Consider the following 20281-nt stretch of genomic DNA (forward strand, 5'->3'; position numbering starts at 1 on the left):
AGGAAAAGTGGCCCAACCATGGCTGACAAGAGAAATTAAAGATAGTATTAAAGAGGCATATAAAGTTGCCAGAAGAAGCAGTAAGTCTGAGGATTGGGAGCATTTTAGAATTCAGCAAAAGAGGACCAAGAAATTGATGATGAAAGGGAAAATAGAATATGAGAGTAAACTAGCGAGAAACATAAAAATGGACTGTAAAAGCTTCTATTGGTATGTAAAAAGGAAAAGACTGGCAAAGGCAAATGTGTATCCCTACAGACAGAGATGGGAGAATTTATAATGGGCAATAAGGAAACGGCAGAGAAATTAAACAAATACTTTGGGCTCGATTTTCGCACCCACGATCGGGTGCGTTGGTGGCGGGAGGGCTGCGAAAATCAGGGATTCCCGGGGCGGGTCGGGAGCCCGGCTCCAACCCGCCCACTTCCGGGTTTCCCACTGACGCGCTCACATGCGCACGCAGCCCCCGTATGTGGGACTCCCGCCAGTACAAAAGAGCACTGCAAATACACCTACACGCACTCTGCAGTGACACAATGAGTGGCATCAGGTGTGGGTCTTCATTGTGATCCGCAGGAAAGGGCATTATTGCACAAACCAGACAAGATTCGCGAAGACATGGCAGTAGTGGTGACAATATAATATGTAATGTGAGTTGGTCAGAAATTAAATATAAGTAAAAACCATGACAAACCCTCAAACACCCTTGTGCATCCCCTTCATGCTCACGACACGTTTGCCTTACGCTGCCTACTGCACATATGTGATGCATGCCCTGTGGCTGCAGCACAGGTAGTGGCAGGTTGAGTGAGGCTGACTGTGAAAGAGATGCACGAGAGGGTGAGTATGAGATAGAGCCATGAGATTGTATGAGGATTGGGTCGAGTGGTAGTGGCGGGATGAGTACTGGCGAGGTGAGTAAGTGCAGGTAAGATGAGGATAAGCTTTGAGTGGGTGTGAGGAGTGATGTGACAGAGTAGTGTTGGCAGTGCTGAAGGAGATGTGGGGTGGGGGCGGTGATGTGGCAGACGGAGTGTAGGGGAATGAGTAAGTGTACTCACTTTGGCTGACCTACTTAAGTCATTGCAGCGCCTCCTGCACTGTATGCAGGTGGGCGATATGTTGGTGGTGCAGGTGACCTCCTCTGCCACCTCGAGCCAGGCCTTCTTGGTGGCAGAGGTAGGCCGCTTCTTCCCTCCCGCCGGGGGGATAATCTCTGTCCTCCCCCTCCTCCTCACCCCATGTATTGATACCTGGAGTGAGGCATCATTAAACCTGGGAGCAGCCTTCCCCCTGGGCTGCACCATGCTGTAATTTTTGCTATTTGTTGCAGCATCAGTCAGTGGAGGACTGCCCCTTGAAATAGAGCTCCTCCAGCTGACAGACCTTACTGTGCATGCGCAGTCCGCCCGACGCGCAGCTCAGCAGTGGGGAACCCGGAAGAACAGGGTAAGTGGATCCAATCAGCCTGCGATTGCGTGTGGAACAGACAGATTTCCCCGGGCGCGTTACCCACGCGCCCAATCTACCCTCTGCCGCAAACCCACCGCCATGGTAATATCGGGCCCTTTGTCTCTGTCTTCACAGAAGAAGACACAAAAAACCTCCCAGAAACACTAGAGAACCAAGGGTCTGGCGAGAATGAGGAACTAAAGGAAATTAGTATTAGTAAAAAAAAATAGTACTAGAGAAATTAATGAGACTGAAAGTTGATAAATCCCAAGGACCTGATGATCTACACCCCAGGGTTTTGAAAGAGGTGGCTATAGAGATAGTGGATGCATTGGTTGTCATCTTGCAAAATTCTATAGATCCTGGAACGGTTCCTGCAGATTGGAGGGTAGCAAATGTAACCCCACTATCTAAGAAAGGAGGGAAGAGAGAAAACAGGGAACTGCAGACCTGTTAGCCTGACATCAGTAGTATGGTGTCCTGGACGCTATTTATCCCTCAACCAACATCACTAAAAAAAAATGATGCGGGCATTATCGCATTGCTTTTTGTGGGACCTTGCTGTGCGCAAATTGGCTGTTGCGTTTCCTACATTACAACAGTGACTACCCGTCATCGAATTATATCAAAACTACAGCACAGAAACAGGCCATTCGGCCCAACTGGTCTATGTTGTGCTCCACACGAACCTCCTCCTTCCCTACTTCATCTAACCCTCTCAGGATATCCTTCTATTCCTTTCTCCCCCATGTGCTTATCTAGCTTCCCCTTAAATGCATCTATGCATTTTGCCTTCAAAAGTATTTAATTGGCTGTAAAGCGCTTTGGGGCGTCCTGAAATCATGAAAGATGCTGTATAAATGCAAGCCTTTCTTTATGGTCAAGGATTTCAGTGACGGGTGGACTGAATTAGGGATGGGCAATAAATGCTGGCCTTGCCAGCGGCACCCACATCCCATGAACGAATAAAAAAAAAAGCTGGGGTGGAGGTGAGCGATATTACAAAAGTGGAGGTAGGCGGTCTTTGTGATGAAGTCAGAAGCTCAGCTCTGGGTGAAACAGATAAGGCATTATTTGTAATATATACAGGCTGTCTGGCGCTTTCAGAAAGCCTTTTGTTCATGCACGTGAGAATCCTGCTCGTCTGAGTCACGTGCCCATAAAAATCTTTTTGGAGGAGCACTAGAATTACCCACAGCACGGAGTTGCTCTGTGCAAACATTGCTGACTTGCTTCATTTGGTCAGTGGTGAGTTATGTGGGATGGCAGGAATTTGCCAACACTTAGCATACCCTACAAGGAAAATCTGAAAACCACTGCTGTATAGAATTATAGAATTTATTGCAGGGAAGGGGGCCATTCAGCCCATTGTGCTGGTGCTAGCTCTTCAAGTGGAGCTGGTCTACCTAGCTGTTTCTTCCACTTTTGTTTTTATATTTTTCATTTTGTGAACTTTGACAAAATTATTGATAAAATGACTGCTTAGGAACACATATATGTATATATAGCTGGACAGTCACATACATGGAAAAGGAGGGTAGATTATATTGTGCTCTGGTTGAGAGAAGAAGATTCAATTTGTAAATCGGACAGCAATAGATGTGAGTTGGTTAATCCACAGTTTACCTGCTAAAGGTGTGCGTAGGACTGTTGATCCTACAAAAGTGTGGAATGAAGAAGGAATTACTTGCATGTCTCAGCTGCTACTTATGAAGGACAAAAACAATGATCCTGTTCATTCCTTTGTAAATCAGACAAGCCCTTTGCCAGTTAAGATAGCTGTACTGCCACTTTGCTTTTGGTCTGAGCTCAGTATTGCAGAACCTTTGACAGACTTGTATGGCATTCAAGATGGTGATAGGTGCCAACATATTTTTATTGTTGCTGTCCTCCTTGAAGGGTCTGGCATTGCTTTGCCTGTTCTCACTATGTGAGCAGATGAAGTACATTGGACCAAAGTAGGAGAATTCCATTTCTTCTAAATTAAACAAATTAGCTGGCATGGGGAAAATCGATTTGTAACAAATTAATGGGATATTTAAGATTAGTTTTATCTCTATATAATCCAAACAAGTTCGTTGTTGTGTAATTCCACTAAATTAATATTTTATATTGAACACGAATCTCCAGCGGACTAGCTTTTTACAAGGAAAATTATTTTCATTGGAATAAAAGAATTTGGCATTTGAAACAGCTTGTCAAATTTGGCACTTAATTTGGCAATGCTTGTTGTTCACATTTCAGTCTTTCAAAAAAAAGTGATGTAGCATGTGATTTCATTTTGATTTTGTTGTAGATCCTGGGAAGACTCTACCAGAAACTCTGGACTACAGCGTGTTTTGGTTGCAGACTGTTGCGGGTGACGCTGACCTCAAAGCTGGCATTCCTCCTCCGCTCATCTCACTGCAAATCAAAGACTTCCTCAATGGGCCAGGTAAGAGCTCAGGAATGTACATTGCCAGTGCCCGTGCTTCCACTCGGCTGTTTGTGTGATCTAAATCGCTTGGAAAAATGAAAATGTGGGTTGATTTACAGCAGGAGCTGTCATCTGCTAAATACGTTCTCGAAAGTGCAGCTTTTGATTCCTTCAAAATCGTGCACATGTGCGCCGTGGAGAGAGTACGACTAAAACAATTCTCCACTGAAACAGCACCCTGCATCCTTTTTGCGCTCGATTTTATGCGGTGCAAGTTGGAACAGTAATCCTCAAAGGATTGAGTGAAGATTTAAATTTACTCAAGTGAACTACAGTGTATGTTGTAAACAATTTGTCAATTGGCAGGCCGAGGAGATACACAGATGCAATTTAGCAGAAACTTAATCTCGTAATTCAAACGCACAGGAAGCCCAGCAGTCATTCTGCATTATAAAAAGCTGAGTTCAATGACAGCAAGTAGCTAGACGGTGAAACCACTAATGGGCGGGTAATGGCAGGATATGGTAATGCACTTGATACCACATGAAGGGGCGATTTTCCATACATTTGGCAAAAGCAGCAAACGTATATTTTTTCCAGATTGAAGTAACAGGATACTAGTGTAGTAGAGTACACATTATAGTTCCTGCAGGAAATGGTGCTCGTAACACCCAGACCTGGACAATAAGAATGCAACGGTGCATTCTGTAAGGAAAAGGCCAATTATTGGCATATCTGTGCAGGTTATAAATCGGTGGCTGTAGTCCGTCCATCATTCTGCTGGGCTTCAAATGCTTGTAGTTTAAGGTCCTCCACGGCTTACTTTTGTTTATTACTAGCTGGAGAGACATAGCTTTATATGGGCCTTCAGAAAATAGCAATAAAAAATGATGTTGGCATCCTGTACGCTTAAAAATAGTAGCATTGTGTTTCCATTCTGAAAAAAAAATGGATTATTTACTATATCCAAAATGTCACACATAACATCATTCAAATAAAAGTTCTGCTGCCTGTTTCCCCTCTGCCGTATAAACGTGCATGTGATTGATTGACCCCACACTGGTTAAGGATACCAAATAAGTATTTCTTCAGAGATTCTTAAATTTAGCAAGGGATATAATTCTGTCCATTAACAAGGTCAGTAGATGCCCGAAAACCTGCGGAATAATGTGACCAGAAACCCACTAGGGCAATAACTCCGGCAGGTGATAGATTAGTTGGAACAAATTGGAACCATTATGACCTGGCATCCCTGGTTTCTATCAAACCATTTTAAAAATGTCGTCATTTTTACACAGTGGTAGGCCCAGCAGAGCGCCTATAACAGGTTAATTTGAATCATATGAGGTGTCATTGGCCTCAGCTGACACAAGCTTCATTCCATGTGTGAAACTGTAATAAATCCATTCCCAACTGAGGCAAATCCCCTATGAGTAGGTGAACTAATCCAGGCCTCATACTGGCATGCTGGCCCTCCATAATTTGAAGCAGGGCAACCTGCTCCCATTGCGGGAAAAAAAACCTACAGTAAAGGAACATTAGATCAGATGCACACTGAACCTTCACAGTTCATTCAGTTCAGATGTGTGCCACAGATATGACATCATATAAATTTAGGAATTTGCCCAATTGAACCCAGTTTTACAGTGTTTCTAACCATGGTGTCACTGTTTGAAATAATCATCTTTGATTTAAAGAGAGTTGACATGTGAAAAATAGAGTTCGTCAAAGTGTTGCAATGTATTCAGGCTTTTTAAAATTAACTTGAGGTCACTTATTACTGGAATAATATATTTTTATTAATAGATTACTTTGCTCCCAGAGACAGTGTTTGACATTGCTGTAAGAATGTAATTCAGTACCAAAATTTCTGCTTAGGAATACGAAAAAGCACCTGAAAATGAAAATATATTTGATACCACATCAACAACAACTTGTATTCATATGGTGCCTTGAACGTAGTAAAACATCCCAAGGCGCTTCACAGGAACGTTATCAAACAAAATTTGACACGAGCCGCATAAAGAGAAATTAGGACAGGTGAGGTCAAAGAGTTGGTTTTAAGGAGCGTCTTAAAAGAGGAGAGAGAGCTAGAGATGCGGAGAAGTTTAGGGAGGGAATTCCACAGCTTAGGGCCTCAGCAGCTGAAGGCATTTTTGGGAGTATAACAATAACCTTGGTCTCAAAGTGTGCCTGCACCAGAAAATCACATCATTTAGTGCCACTGAATACTACTAGGTGCGAGATTGAAGATGAACTATGTGACTAAAAAAAAACTACATTGAAAGTTTTGTCTTTTCAACCTAGCCTCAATTTGGAAAGATGGTCTATTATTAGTCTGCTATTCCATCACAGTGTTACCATTTTTAATTGTAGTTCCATTTTCAAAAATTTTTTTTGCTCAGACAACCTTTCTGGCATAACACCGACAAATGCAGTTTGTTCCAATAGCAATTATGACCTAATTTACTGCATGATTAGTAACACGTATCAGTTGTCTTGAGTGCTTTCTCTTCAAAAGAAATCTAATGTAAAAGACTTGGATCAGGCTAATTCCATTCGATGCAGAATTATGTACCCAAGGCTTCTGAACAAATGTTCTGTGATTCTTGTGCCTAAAGTTTCTGTGATTTCAAGTGCTATTATAGTATTAGGTGTTAGCCGTGGCTCAGTGGTAGCACTCTCGCCTCTGAGTCAGATGGTTGTGGGTTCAAGTCCCGCTCCAGGGACTTGAGCAAAAGATCGAGGCTGACACTCGAGTGCAGTGCTGAGGGAGTGCTACACTCTCAAATGAGACGTTAAACCGAGGCCTTGTCTGCCCTCTCAACTGGACATAAAAGATCCCATGGCACTATTTCAAAGAAGAGCAAGGGTGTCCTCCAATCAACATCACCAAAACAGATTATCTGGCCATTAACTCATTGCTGTTTGTGGGACCTTGCTGTGTGTAAATTCTTTGCTGCGTTTCCTACATTACAACAGTGACTACACTTCAAAAGTTCTTCATTGGCTGTAAAGAGCCTTGGATTGTTCTGAGGTAGTGAGAGGCGCTATATAAATGCAAATCTTTCTTTCTGTCTTTCTTTCTTTGTGACTGAATTTCTTTCTTTCTTCATGACTGAATTTCTGGTCCTGGTGCTCCTGCAGAAACGGTGCACTGCAGGCTTTGCACCTGTCCGCTGAAACTCCTAGCATTGGCCTGTTTACCTATGCAGTGCGATCTCCCCAACGAGGAATATGCGTAACATTGGGAGGTCACTCAGGAGGGAGGGAGGGAGTGTTTTTAGTGCTGCTGAAGCTGTGTAAAGGGCTGCCAAAATTGTGAACATGGCAAGGTAAAGAGGCTAGCTCAATTTTTTTGGTGGCAAAGAAACTTTGTGGAGGCAGCAAAAGGAGCTTCTGGCCCAATGATGGAGCGCTTTGGTACTCAATCCCCTGGCTTGATGAATAGTGAAGTGGAGGTTTTGCTGGATGAGGTGGGTACTCGAAAGTTACCCTGTTTGACATTCCAGGGCATCCCCCTCAGAGGAATGCAGTGTGGCCTGCGTGATAGTGGGTAAATAGGGTCAATACTGCGTCACTACCCACAGAACCTGGGAGCAGATGTGGCAGACCTTAAGAAAGTGACCACGGTCAGGCCACCCCGGTACCATATTACCGGGCAGATGGCCAAGTATTTGTCTCGCAAAATGTTACCTATTAGCCTGCTGTACATTTACTGCTGACCTACGCCAAGTCTTCAGACATCGTTGCAGCTCTTTCTGGAGGGATCTCCAGAGAGTCCCACCGAGACAGCTGGAGGCTCTGCCAGCAATGGTGGGATCAAAGATGGGGAATGGACATGAAGCCAGAATGAGAGAAATGAAATGTTCGGGAGAGGAGATTGCAGAGATAGAGTGGAGCATAGCCATGGTCATGGTTCTATACCATTGACTATGCCTGGGCAGAATATCTAGCCCATATTTGGAATTTGGGGCCAAAATTTTAAAAAGAATCTAGTGGCAAACTGCATGTCGATAATATATTTGAATTTATTTTTTCAAACTTTGTTTGATGCCAGTCTTAGCTCAGTGGTAGCACTCTCTCTAGACTGAGTCCAGAAGGTTTTGGGTTGAAGCCCCATTCCAGGTGCTTGAGCACATACCAGGCTGACACTCCCAGTGCAGTCCTGAGGGTGTGCTGCATTGTCGGAGGTGCCGTCTTTTGGACAAGACATTAAGCCGTGGCCCCGTCTGCCCTCTCAGGTGGATGTAAAAGATCCCATGGCACTATTTGCAGTAGAGTAGGGGAGTTCTCCCTGGTGTCCTGGACAATATTTCTCCCTCGATCAACACCATTAAAACAGATTATCTGGTTATTTGTCTCGTTGCTGTTTGGACCTTGCTCATTGAACCTTGCTGTGCACAACATGGCTGCTGCGATTCCCTAAATTACAACAGTGATTACACTCCATAAGTACTTCATTGGCTGCAAAACGCTTTGGGACGTCCTGAGGATGTGAAAGACGCTATATAAATGCAAGTTCTTTCTTTCATTGCGAAAGCACAATCTCTGGTCCCGAGTATGTGTTCACGTTTTAATATATTTCACAGGTACAGTTATAGTTCACCTAAAAATGTGCCTGAGAATAATTCAATGCACGTGTAATAGTGACATTTCTTTTGAATAAATTTAAGCTAGAAGTTTGGTTTAAAAATGTAGCTGCACAATGGGATTTAACAAGGCACTTGTTTTTGTAAAACTTTTCTGAGCTGTAAGTGTACCACATATTGGACCAGAATTTTCTGTCAAAATAAAGGTGAGGCCATTGGCGCTCGCTGTTATTTTTGGGCAAATGGTGCGGCAACTTCAGGCGAGTAGCAGATGCGCGGTTAAACGCGGAAATCCAAAAGTTACTGTGCGAGTTGTGCCGCTCCACTGTTAGCTTCGCGAAAACAGCATCTTGCTGCCTGCCTCACCATTGAATGGCATGAAGTTCCTGCATTCGCGCGGTAGATACTAACTAAACTCGCCACAGAAAGTTAGGTCTTGTCCATTTCAGTCTAAGTCCCCTTCTAATGACGTGATAAGTGTTAATTACTGCCAGTCAACCCCTCTAGCGTTGAAAATTAGCTAATACAGATGTGGAGTCTCATTCCTTCAGGTTTTAATTGTTGGTGATTTTAAAAAATGTGAAATTTCAAAATAAAAATTTTCCTTTTCCTTTCTGTCTCCTCTCTCTCTGTCAATCCAATCTTTCATAGAATCATAGAAAATTAATGGCACAGAAGGAGGCCATTTGGCCCATCATGTCCGCGCCGGCCGAAAATGAGCCACCCAGCCTAATCCCACTTTCCAGCACTTGGTCCGTAGCCCTGTAGGTTACGGCACTTCAGCTGCACATCCAGGTACTTTTTAAATGAGTTGAGGGTTTCTGCCTCTACCTCCCTTTCAGGCAGTGAGTTCCAGACCCCCACCACCCTCTGGGTGAAAAAATATCTCTTCAGCTCCCCTCTAATCCTTCTACCTGGTCACCGACCCCTCTGCTAAGGGAAATAGGTCCTCCCTATCCACTCTATCTAGTCCCGTCATAATTTTATACACCTCAATTAAATCACCCCTCAGCCTCCTCTATTCCAAAGAAAACAACCCCAGCTTATCCAATCTTTTCTCATAGCTAAAATTCTCCAGTCCTGGCAGCATCCTCGTAAATCTCCTCTGTACCCTCTCTAGTGCAATCACATCTTTCCTGTAATGTGGTGACCAGAACTGTACGCAGTAGTCAAGTTGTGGCCTAACCAATGTTTTATACAGTTCTAGCATAGCCTCCTTGCTCTTATATTCTATGCCTCGGCTAATAAAGGAAAGTATTCTATATGCCTTTTTAACTACCTTATCTACCTGTCCTGTTACCTTCAGGGATCTGTGGACATGCACTCCAAGTTCCCTCACTTCCTCTACACCTTTCAGTGTCCTCCCATTTATTGTGTACTCCCTTGCCTTGTTTGCCCTCCCCAAATGCATTACCTCACACTTCTCTGGATTGAATTCAATTTGCCACTTTTCTGCCCACCTGACCAGTCCATTGATATCTTCCTGCAGTCTACAGCTTTCCTCCTTACTATCAACCACAAGGCCAATTTTTGTATCATCTGCAAACTTCTTAATCTTGCCCCCTACATTTAAGTCCAAACCATTAATATATATCACAAAAAGCAAGGGATCTAGTACTGGGCCCTGCGGAACCCCACTGGAAACAACCTTCCAGTCACTAAAACACCCGTCGACCATTACCTTGCCACTGATCCAATTTTGGATCCAACTTGCCACTTTTCCTTGGATCCCATGGGCTTGCAGATGTTTGACCAGTCTGTCATGTGGGACCTTGTCAAAAGCCTTGCTAAAATCCATGTAGACTACATCAAATGCACTACCCTCATCGACCCTCCTTGTTACCGCCTCAAAAAATTCAATCAAGTTAGTCAGATACGACCTTCCCTTAACAAATCCATGCTGACTGTCCTTGATTACTCCATGCCTTTCTAAGTGACGGTTTATCCTGTCCCTCCGAATTGATTCCAATAATTTGCCCACTACCGAGGTTAGACTGACTGGCCTATAATTACTTGGTCTATCCCTCGCTCCCTTTTTAAACAATGGTGCAATGTTAGTAGTTCTCCAATCCTCCAGCACCACACCTGTATCCAGTGAGGATTGGAAAATGATGGTCAGAGCCTCCGCTTTTTCCTCCCTTGCTTCGTCTAACAGCCTGGGATACATTTCATCCGGCCCTGATGATTTACCTACTTTTAAAAATGCTAATCCCCTTAATACTTCCTTTCTCACTAAGTTTATCCCATCCAATATTTCACGCCCCTCCTCCTTAACTACAATCTCTGCATCGTCCCTCTCTTTTGTGAAGACAGACGCAAAGTATTCATTAAGAACCATACCAACATCTTCCGCCTCCACACATAGCTTACCTTTTTGGTCTCTAATAGGCCCTACTCTTTCCTTAGTTAACCTCTTGCTGTTAATGTATTTATAAAACATCTTTGGGTTTTCCTTCATTTTACTTGCCAATATTTTTTCATGCCCTCTCCTTGCTTTCCTAATTTCCTTTTTAATTTCACCCTGCACTTTTTATATTCCTCTAGGCTTTCTGTATTATTGAGTTCTCGGTTTCTGACATAACCTTTCCTTTTCTGCCTTATCTTACCCTATATACTCCTTGACATCCAGGGGGCTCTAGATTTGGCAGTCCCATCCTTTTCTTTGTGGGAACATGTTTACTCTGCACCCCTTGAATCTTCCCCTCGAATGCCTCCCACTGCTCTGGCATTGATTTACCTTCAAGTAGCTGTTTCCAGTCCACTTTTGTGAAATCACTTCTTAGCTAAGTAAAATTGGCCTTTCCCCAATTGAGAACTTTAACTCCTGTTCTATCTCTGTCCTTTACTATAACTATGCTAAAATTAAGTGAATTATGATCACTATCACCAAAATGCTCTCCCACTGATGCTCCTTCCACCTGCCCAGCGTCATTTCCTAAAACTAATTCCAGAACTGCCCCCTCTCTTGTTGGGCTTGCAATGTACTGGCGAAGAAAGTTCTCCTGAATGCTATTTAAGAATTTTGAGCCCTCTTTCCCCTTCACACTTTTTGTGTCCCAGTTAATATTAGGATAGTTGAAATCCCCTACTATTATTGCCCTACTGTTTTTGCACTTCTCAGAAATTTGCCAACATATTTGCTCTTCTGTCTTCCTCTGACTGTTTGGGGCTCTATAGGACACTCCCAGTAGTGTGACTGCCCCTTTTTTGTTCCTTAGCTCAACCCATATGGCCTCATTTGCTGATCCTTCTAACATATCATCCCACCTCAGAGCTGTAATTGTTCCTTTAACCAAAATTGCCACCCCCCCCTCCTTTTTTATCCCCTTCCCTATCTCGCCTGTAAACCCTGCAACCAGGAAAGTTGCCATTCCTGCCCTTTAAGCCATTTTTCAGTAATAGCTAAGTTATCGTACTGCCACATATCTATCTGTGTCCTCAACTCATCTGCCTTATTCACTATACTCCTAAAGATATATACCTTCAAGCACTGCCAAACTCTCTCAAGTTTATTTTCTAACCTTTGTTTCCTCTGCCTTCCTAAGTCACTTACTAATTTTCTGCCTTCTATCTCCAGTTCTGATTCTGTCCCATCTGAATCTACACTCAGGTTCCCATCCCCCTGCCAAGCTAGTTTAAACCCTCCCCAACAGCATTAGCAAACCTCCCCGCAAGGATATTGGTCCCGGCCCTGTTAAGGTGCAACCCGTCTGGCTTGTACAGGTCCCAACTCCCCCAGAACCGGTCCCAATACCCCAGGAATCTAAAGCCCTCCCACCTGCACCATCTCTCCAGCCACGCATTCATCTGCTCTATCCTCCTATTTCTATACTCACTAGCACGTGGCACCGGGACTAATCTGGAGATCACTACCTTTGAGATCCTGCTTCTTACTCTCTTTCCCAACTCCTTAAAATCTTCCTGCAGGACCTCATCCCTCTTTCTACCTATGTCATTGGTACCGATATGGATCACGACCTCTGGCTGTTCACCTTCCCCTCCAGAATATTCTGCAGCCGCTGAATCTTACTTTCCCCCTCTTTATTTCTCTTTCTGTACCTGATTTGACATTGAATTCACCCATTCTAATTTACACTTCCTTCTCAGTCCTTACACTGTTAATTTCTCAATCCTTCAATCTGATTGATTAAGGAGATACACAGTTGCTTGCCCCGTTCACTCAGGTCCCCAAAGACCTGTTTCTCTTGCTGCAATGTTATCAGCTCACACTTTCAGCAACTTGCCACGTAAAAAATTTTAAAACCTAAACAGGCAAGGGCAAGTCCAGCTAACAGCAAACACCGTTATTTACGTACCACAGTAAATTATGTCCCATTATTAATGATATGTATTTGTGATAGCACCTCTCTTAAAAAAAAATCCAATAATATATGGTTACAGCAAAGTTAATTTTCTGTATTTTGGCACCTCCAACATCTTCAGTCCAATGTGATATTTCACTTTAATGGCATCAAGTGTTTTTTTTTAGTAGTAACTGAACACCAGTCTACTTACTCTGCTATAGTGTACTTACTCCCTTGCTATAGCAGTGGCCATTAATTTCTTTTTAATAAAAGGCAAATGCAAAGTAAAAGCTGAACCTCTCTATTACAAAATAACATATGTTTGAAGGAAGCAGTGCAGACGTGCATGGGATTCCTAATTGAATTTGAGCACTTGTGGCACAAGCTGGCCCATCGCCACCCCAGGACTGCATGCACCTCTTGTAATTCGCCCCAAATGTCCGTTACTTGACGTACCACACAGTATAATTGTAACTTGAGATTTATTATGTGGCGTTTACTGTATTGTTTAAAAATTAGTTGATTTGTATTTCCCTCAGTGTTGGTAAGGAGCCTGTGGATTTGACAAATTGACTAATACATACAAGATGTGCTCTTGAGTAAATTTTGGTTCAATGTTTTATTTTAAAGAAGGTAAATAGATTCTGGGAGCAGCTGGCTTTAGTGGAACAAGAAGATTTGCCGCCCTCTTTTTTTTTTGTCTCAAATGACTGCTGGTTAAATTGGGGATAACGCAGACTTAAATGAGGACTCCATTTTAAAGATTGTGTTAAATGCCACTTCTGTACAATTGATTAGGTGGAAGTAATGGCCCCTTTTAAGAATTTTAAGCCACAAAGTAATTGTAGGCACATAGGCATTTCTGACTATTAGAATTATAAACAAGGGGATGGTTAATTGATCAGAAAACTGTTGTGGGTGTCATTGTAGTTTCCCCAGTTAAGCAAAAAAGATAATGTGAACAAGCCACTGAAAATGTAATACTTTTCTTTTTTTCAGACTGTTTTGTGTTATTTTCTTCAGCCCCACTGCACAGTACAACTGTTTTTCTGGATGTCATGTTGTGTATGTGGCACTATTTAAACATGTTCAGCAAAATAACAAAAAGTAACCCCTTTGCTTTGACATGTATGTCGTGATCTTAAACAAGTGTTTACTTGAATGTGAGTGATTTTTCTTTTATTAAAAAAAAGTTTTTTTTTAAAACAGCTGAAGTTCATTTGGAATTATCACGTCCCTGGAAAGTCAACCTAGGTCTTGTCAAACTGGATCAAGTAACTAATTTTTTAAAGAGGATTCTGCCCAGATATGGTTCTGAGACCACGTCCAAAGCTGCAGACACCCCTGAAACAGTTTGTAGCAAAGAGGAGATGTTTACATCAGCATCTGGTACGAGGAATGAAGCTGGATCATTTACTGAGAGGGCTATGGGTCATGGAAGCCTTTGGAAAACGTTATCTTTCTTTCAAAAGTTTTCCATCCACACAGCTCAGATTGTTGTTGTAATGGAGACTTTACCTCATCCCAACAGGCCTTGCATTCTGGCCTCTCTTTCGGGTCTAAAAGGCTTCCTTAATATGAAGGCTGGGCCCAAACCCACAGGTGAGTAATAACAGAACTTGTATTTCCAGATTATACTGTGGTGATTTAATGTTGCAAGTTAATTAATAATGGCTAAAAGTAATGGTGTTAAATGCAACCGTGTTAATTTAAATCCCATTTCCCTTGTGGTCAGGTGGGGAAAAGGGCTATAAACGCAAGACGACTTGTTTCACTTGATCTATAGGACGAGTTCCCTTGTTAAATAACCACCTCTCCCAACGCACCATTATTTCATTTTGGGTTTTAAAACTAGATTTCAAAATCTAGTGGGAGAGCGTGGAAGCGGGAGGACCAATTCTGTACTCCCCTCGATTGCTAAATTGTTCAAGTGCAGTTGGGCCCTGTACAGTTTTTATGGATCCAAAAGAAATATAATTACCTGTTTTCGGAAGTGCATTTGCCTTACTTTGATCGTATTTACGCACACGCACACACACACATGTATATATATTTTCTGATCTTTTAGTACAAGCCAGGAGGTTAGAAGGTTCACTCGGTTAATCTCGGGGATGAGGGGGCGGACATATGAGGAGAGGTTGAGTAGATTGGGACTCTACTCATTGGAGTTCAGAAGAATGAGAGGCGATCTTATTGAAACATATAAGATTGTGAAGGGGCTTGATCGGGTGGATGCGGTAATGGATGTTCCCAAGGATGGGTGAAACTAGAACTAGGGGGCATAATCTTAGAATAAGGGGCTGCTCTTTCAAAACTGAGATGAGGAGAAACTTCTTCACTCAGAGGGTAGTAGGTCTGTGGAATTTGCTGCCCCAGGAAGCTGTGGAAGCTACATCATTAAATAAATTTAAAACAGAAACAGACAGTTTCCTAGAAGTAAAGGGAATTAGGGGTTACGCGGAGCGGGCAGGAAATTGGACATGAATTTAGATTTGAGGTTAGGATCAGATCAGCCATGATCTTATTGAATGGCGGAGCAGGCTCGAGGGGCCGATTGGCCTACTCCTGCTCCTATTTCTTATGTTCTTATGTTAGCCCTTTTTTAAAGTCTGATCTGAAAGTCTACCTTTGAACTTTTTTCCCCATCAAAATCTGATCATTTGGATTAAATTCACGTTCAGCAAAAGGTTGAGGTACTTTTGAAGTGTAGTCACTTGCAGCTCTGTCAAGTAATAGTACTGTGTACTCCTTAACCTGTGTGTAAAGTTTTTCAAAGTTAGAAGTACATTGATTTTTATAAAGTGTATAAAAAAAGAAACAAGCTCTGTTTTGCTGTAAAGTTAAATGGTATGCTGATCTCTTGAGTCGTATCAGTTTGCTCAAGGCAGCTGGTACAAATGAAGAGCAAGTTCTCACTTTTAACCAGATTCGGAGGTTTCCTTCATTGTGAAAAAGAAAAGCACACGTGTATATTTTAAATGTACCTTCTATTTTCAAGAAGTATTCAAGTTAGTAATTCATACCTGATAACTTACAACACCCGGTAATGTTAGCTGCCAGCCTCTGTGGTGTCTTTGTTATTAGCTTAGATATTGAAGCATAAAAGTATCGCGTAAATTTGCTATTTAGTGAAGCAGATTCCAAATGTCACAGGAGGTTCAGCAGGATCCACTATCTACTGTTAAAATATTGTTTGTTTAAGGATAAATTCCCATGAAACGAACGCATGAGCAAGCAGAAAACACTGCAGAATAAAACTGCAGCAGTAACTCATTTTTTGTTTATCCAAAACTCTGCTTCCTATCCCGCTCCAAGTCCCACTTGCCCATTTTCCTTACCCTACTGACCTACATTGGCACCTGGTTCCCCCAACACGTCACATTTAAAATTCTTATCCTTATGTTTAAATCCTTCCATGGCTTTGCCCCTCCCTATCTTTGTAATCTCCTCCAGTTCTACAATCCCTCACCCACAACGCACAGGAGAGGGAGACTCTGGTCTCCTTCTACTGTGCACCCTCCCCCATTTTGCGTGAAAGGCCGTGCCTTCAGCCATTTTTTTCTCATTTTCGGTATATGGGCGTCACTGGCATGGCTGGCAAAGTTAATGTGCAAATACAGCAAGCAATTAGGCAGGCAAATGGTACGTTAGCTTTTATTACATGGGGGTTTGTCTAAGAGTAAGGAGGTCTTGGTGCAATAATATAGGGCTCTGGCGAGACCACACCTGGAGTACTGTGTACAGTTTTAGTCTCCTTAACTAAGGAAGGATATACATGCCTTCTAGGGGATGCAATGAAGGTTCACTAGATTGATTCGTGGGATGAGAGGGTTGTCCTATGAGGAGAGATTGAGTAGATGGCCCTATATAAGAACATAAGAAATAGGAGCAGGAGTAGGCCATCCGGCCCCTCAAGCCTGCTCCGCCATTCCTTCTGGAGTTTAGAAGAATGAGAGATGATCTCATTGAAACATACAAGATTCTGAGAGAGCTTGACGGGTTAGATGCTGAGAGGTTGTTTCCCCTGGCTGGAGAGTCTAGAACTAGGGGTCATAGTCTCAAGATAAGGGGTCGGCCATTTCGGACTGAGATGAGGAAAAATGTCTTCACTCAGAAGGCTGTGAATCTTTGGAACTCTCTACACTAGAGGGCTGTGGATGCTGAGTCATTGAATATATTCAAGACTGAGATCGATGGATTTTTGGACACTAAGGGAATCAAGAGATATGGGGATTGGGCGGAAAGTGGAGTTGAGGTCGAAGATCAGCCACGATCTTGTTGAATGGCGGAGCAGGCTCAAGGGGCCATATGGCCTACTCCTGCTCCTGTTTCTTCTGTTTTTATTTATTGGCCGTCCCTAGTTGCCCTGAGAAAGTGATGGAGGGCCTTCTCCTCAAACCACTATGCAGCAATTTACTGCAACTGAGTTGCTTGCTGGGCCACTTTATAGTATCATTACATATTACAGCACAGAAGGTGGCCATTTGGCCCATCGTGCCTGTGCCAACTCTTTGAAGGAGCTATCCCATTAGTCCCATTCCCCTGCTCTTTCTCCATAGCCCTGTAAGCTTTTTTCCCTTCAAGTAATTATACAGTTCCCTTTTGAAAGTTATTATTGAATCTGCTTCCACCACCCTTTCAGGCAGTGCATTCCAGACCATAACAATTCTCTGCATACAAACATGTTTCCTCATGTCGTCTCTGGTTCTTTTGCCAATCACCTTGAATCTGTGTCCTCTGGTTACTGACCCTTCTGTCACTGGAAACAGTTTCTTCTTATTTACTGTATCAAAACCTTCATGATCAAATCTCTTAACCTTCTCTGCTCTAAGGAGAACAGCCCCAGCTTCTCCAGTCTCTCTACATACTAGTGATGATAACATTCTAGTAAATCTCTTCTAGAACCTCTCTAAGGCCTTGACATCCTTCCTAAAGTGTCGTGCCCAGAAATGAACACAATACTCGAGCTGCAGCCTAACCATTGTTTTATAAAAGTTTAGCATAACTTCCTTGCTTTTGTAGTCAATGCCTCTATTAATAAAACCAACCTTTTTAACAGCCTTCTCATCTTGTCCTGCCAGCTTCAAAGATTTGTGTATGTACATCCCCCGGTCTCTCTGTTTCTGTACCCCATTTAAAATTGTTGCATTTAGTTTATATTGCCTCTCCTCATTCTTCCTACCAAAATGCATTACTTCACACGTCTCTGTTAAATTTCATCTGCCAAGTGTCTGCCCATTTCACCAGTCTGTCTATGTCCTCCTGAAATCTATTACTATCCTCCACATTGTTCACTACATTTCTGAATTTCGTGTTTTCTGCAAACTTTGAAATTAAACCCTGTACACCCAAGACCAGGTCATTAATATATATCAAAAAATGTAGGGTTCTAATACAGACCCCTCAGGAACAGCGCTGTGTACTTCCCTCCAGTCTAAAAAGCAACCGTTCACCACTACTCTCTGCTTTCTGTTCTTTAGCCAATTTTGTATCCATGCTGCCACTGTCCCTTTAATCCCATGGGCTTTAATTTTGCTTACATGCCTATTAGGTGATACTTTATCAAATGCCTTTTGAAAGTCCGTATACACAACATCAGAGGGAAGTTAAGAGTCAACCACTTTAACGTGGGACTGGAGTCATATATTGGCCAGACCGGGTAAGGACAGTAAGTTTCCTTCCCTAAAAGACATTAGTGAACTAGTTGGGTTTTTACAGCAATCCAACAGCTTTTACTGATACCAGTTTTTTATTTCCAGATTATTTTTTAAACTGAAATAAAACTCTAGAAATAAAAGAATTGCCATGGTGGGATTTGAACTCATTTTCTCTGGATTATTAGTCCAGGCCTCTGGATTATTAGTGCAGTAATGTAACCACTACACTACCGTCCCCAAACTAGGCCTCATCTCCTGTCATTCTCTCCCTAAACTCCACTGTCTCGCCACCTATCTCTCCTCCTTGAAGATCTTACTCAAAATTCGTCTCTTTGACCAGCCTTTTGGTCATCAATTGTCAGCTGCAGCTCAGTGTCTCCTGGTGTTCTGGCCAACATTTATCCCTCAACCAACACCTAAAACCGATGGTTTGGTCATTTACTTCATTGCTGCTTGTGGGAGCTTGCTGTGCCCAAATTGGTTGCTGCGTTTCCTACATTACAACAGTGACTACACTTCAAAAGTACATCATTGGCTGTAAAGCGCTTTGGGACGTCCTGAGGTCATGAAAGGCGCTACGTGAATGCAATTCTTTCTTCTTTATCCCACTTAATATCTCCTCCTTTGACTTGGTCCCTTTTTCCTCTGACAACTGTGTGAGGCACCTTGGGACGATTTCCTACATAACAAATGTACGTTATTATTTTTGTGGTCAGCTTATAATGTCACTCCACACTTTAATATTTCAAAATGTGGCAAACTTTCTTAAAAGTCACCAGATGGCAATGCGTATGTATGAAAAATATTTAATTGACAAAAGTATTGTAATTCACTAGCATAAAATTCCATAGTTACGGTCAAATATCTGAGATTATATTGCACTTAAGATGATTTTTGGATAATAATTAGAATGTATGATAATTTAGATCAAGTTCACTCCCATTCTTCCAGCACTGCAATAACTTCAGAAATGAATCACTGTGCACTGTTAGCTTTAAGTCAGAAGGTTGTGGGTTCAAGTCCCACTCCAGGACTTGAACACATAATCCAGCCTGACACTTCAGTGCAGTAGTGAGGGAGTGCTGCATTGTCGGAGGTGCCGGCTTTCGGATGAGACATTAAACTGAGGCCCCGCCTGCCCTCTCAGGTGAATGTAAAAGCTTCCATGGCACTGTTTTGAAAAAGAGCAGGGGAGCTCTCCCCAGTGTCCTGGCCAATATTTAGCCCTCAACCAACACCTAAAAAGAATAAGTTATCTGGTCACTATCACATTGCTGTTTGTACGACCTTGCTGTGTATAAATTGGCTGCCGCTTTTCCTACATTACAACAGTGACTACACTTCACAGAGTACCTCATTGGCTGTAAAGCACTTTGGGACGTGCTGAGGTCGTGAAAGGTGCTATATAAATGCAAGTCTTCCTTTCTTTCTTTCATTATACCCTTCATGTCTCCAAATAGTCTGCAACACTTTTAATCAGTTAATATTAGCAAAACAAACCAGCTATTGCTTTGATAATATTTGGTCTATAGCAACTGCTAAAGTAGGCTGGGCATCAACTTTTCATTATTGGAGGAACTAAGAGAGGGAGATCGTTAACATTAAATCCTACTTAGTTTATAGCCCCTTTGCTTTAGTGTTAAATAAGAAAATAATATCAGGCAGGCTCCAGCATACTGCTAAGCAGGTCATTTGCAGTATGAATTATTGAAGTGTAGTACACTACAGTTTAACTTTTTCTCTAGAAGTAAGCCCTGCTAATTCAGCTTAGACTAGTCTTCTGATGGTAACAGTCATGCACACTTGTTCAATTGGTTGGGTTAGCAGACTGCGTCTGACAAACAGAGCACATAGCCATTG

General features: G+C 42.5%; 1 protein-coding gene across 2 annotated transcripts in view; it reads left to right on the plus strand.

The window, feature by feature from the left end:
• Positions 1-20281, plus strand: part of LOC137310136 (intermembrane lipid transfer protein VPS13B-like) — an 875231-nt gene that overhangs the window by 725386 nt on the left and 129564 nt on the right. For both annotated transcript variants that reach the window (XM_067978114.1, XM_067978120.1), the window contains exons 35-36: positions 3749-3886; positions 13974-14366. In XM_067978114.1, the coding sequence (XP_067834215.1) occupies positions 3749-3886; positions 13974-14366 (531 nt within the window). The remainder of the gene's footprint in view (positions 1-3748; positions 3887-13973; positions 14367-20281) is intronic.

Source organism: Heptranchias perlo, chromosome 3, assembly GCF_035084215.1.
Source record: "Heptranchias perlo isolate sHepPer1 chromosome 3, sHepPer1.hap1, whole genome shotgun sequence".
Classification (NCBI taxonomy): Eukaryota; Metazoa; Chordata; class Chondrichthyes; order Hexanchiformes; family Hexanchidae; genus Heptranchias; species Heptranchias perlo.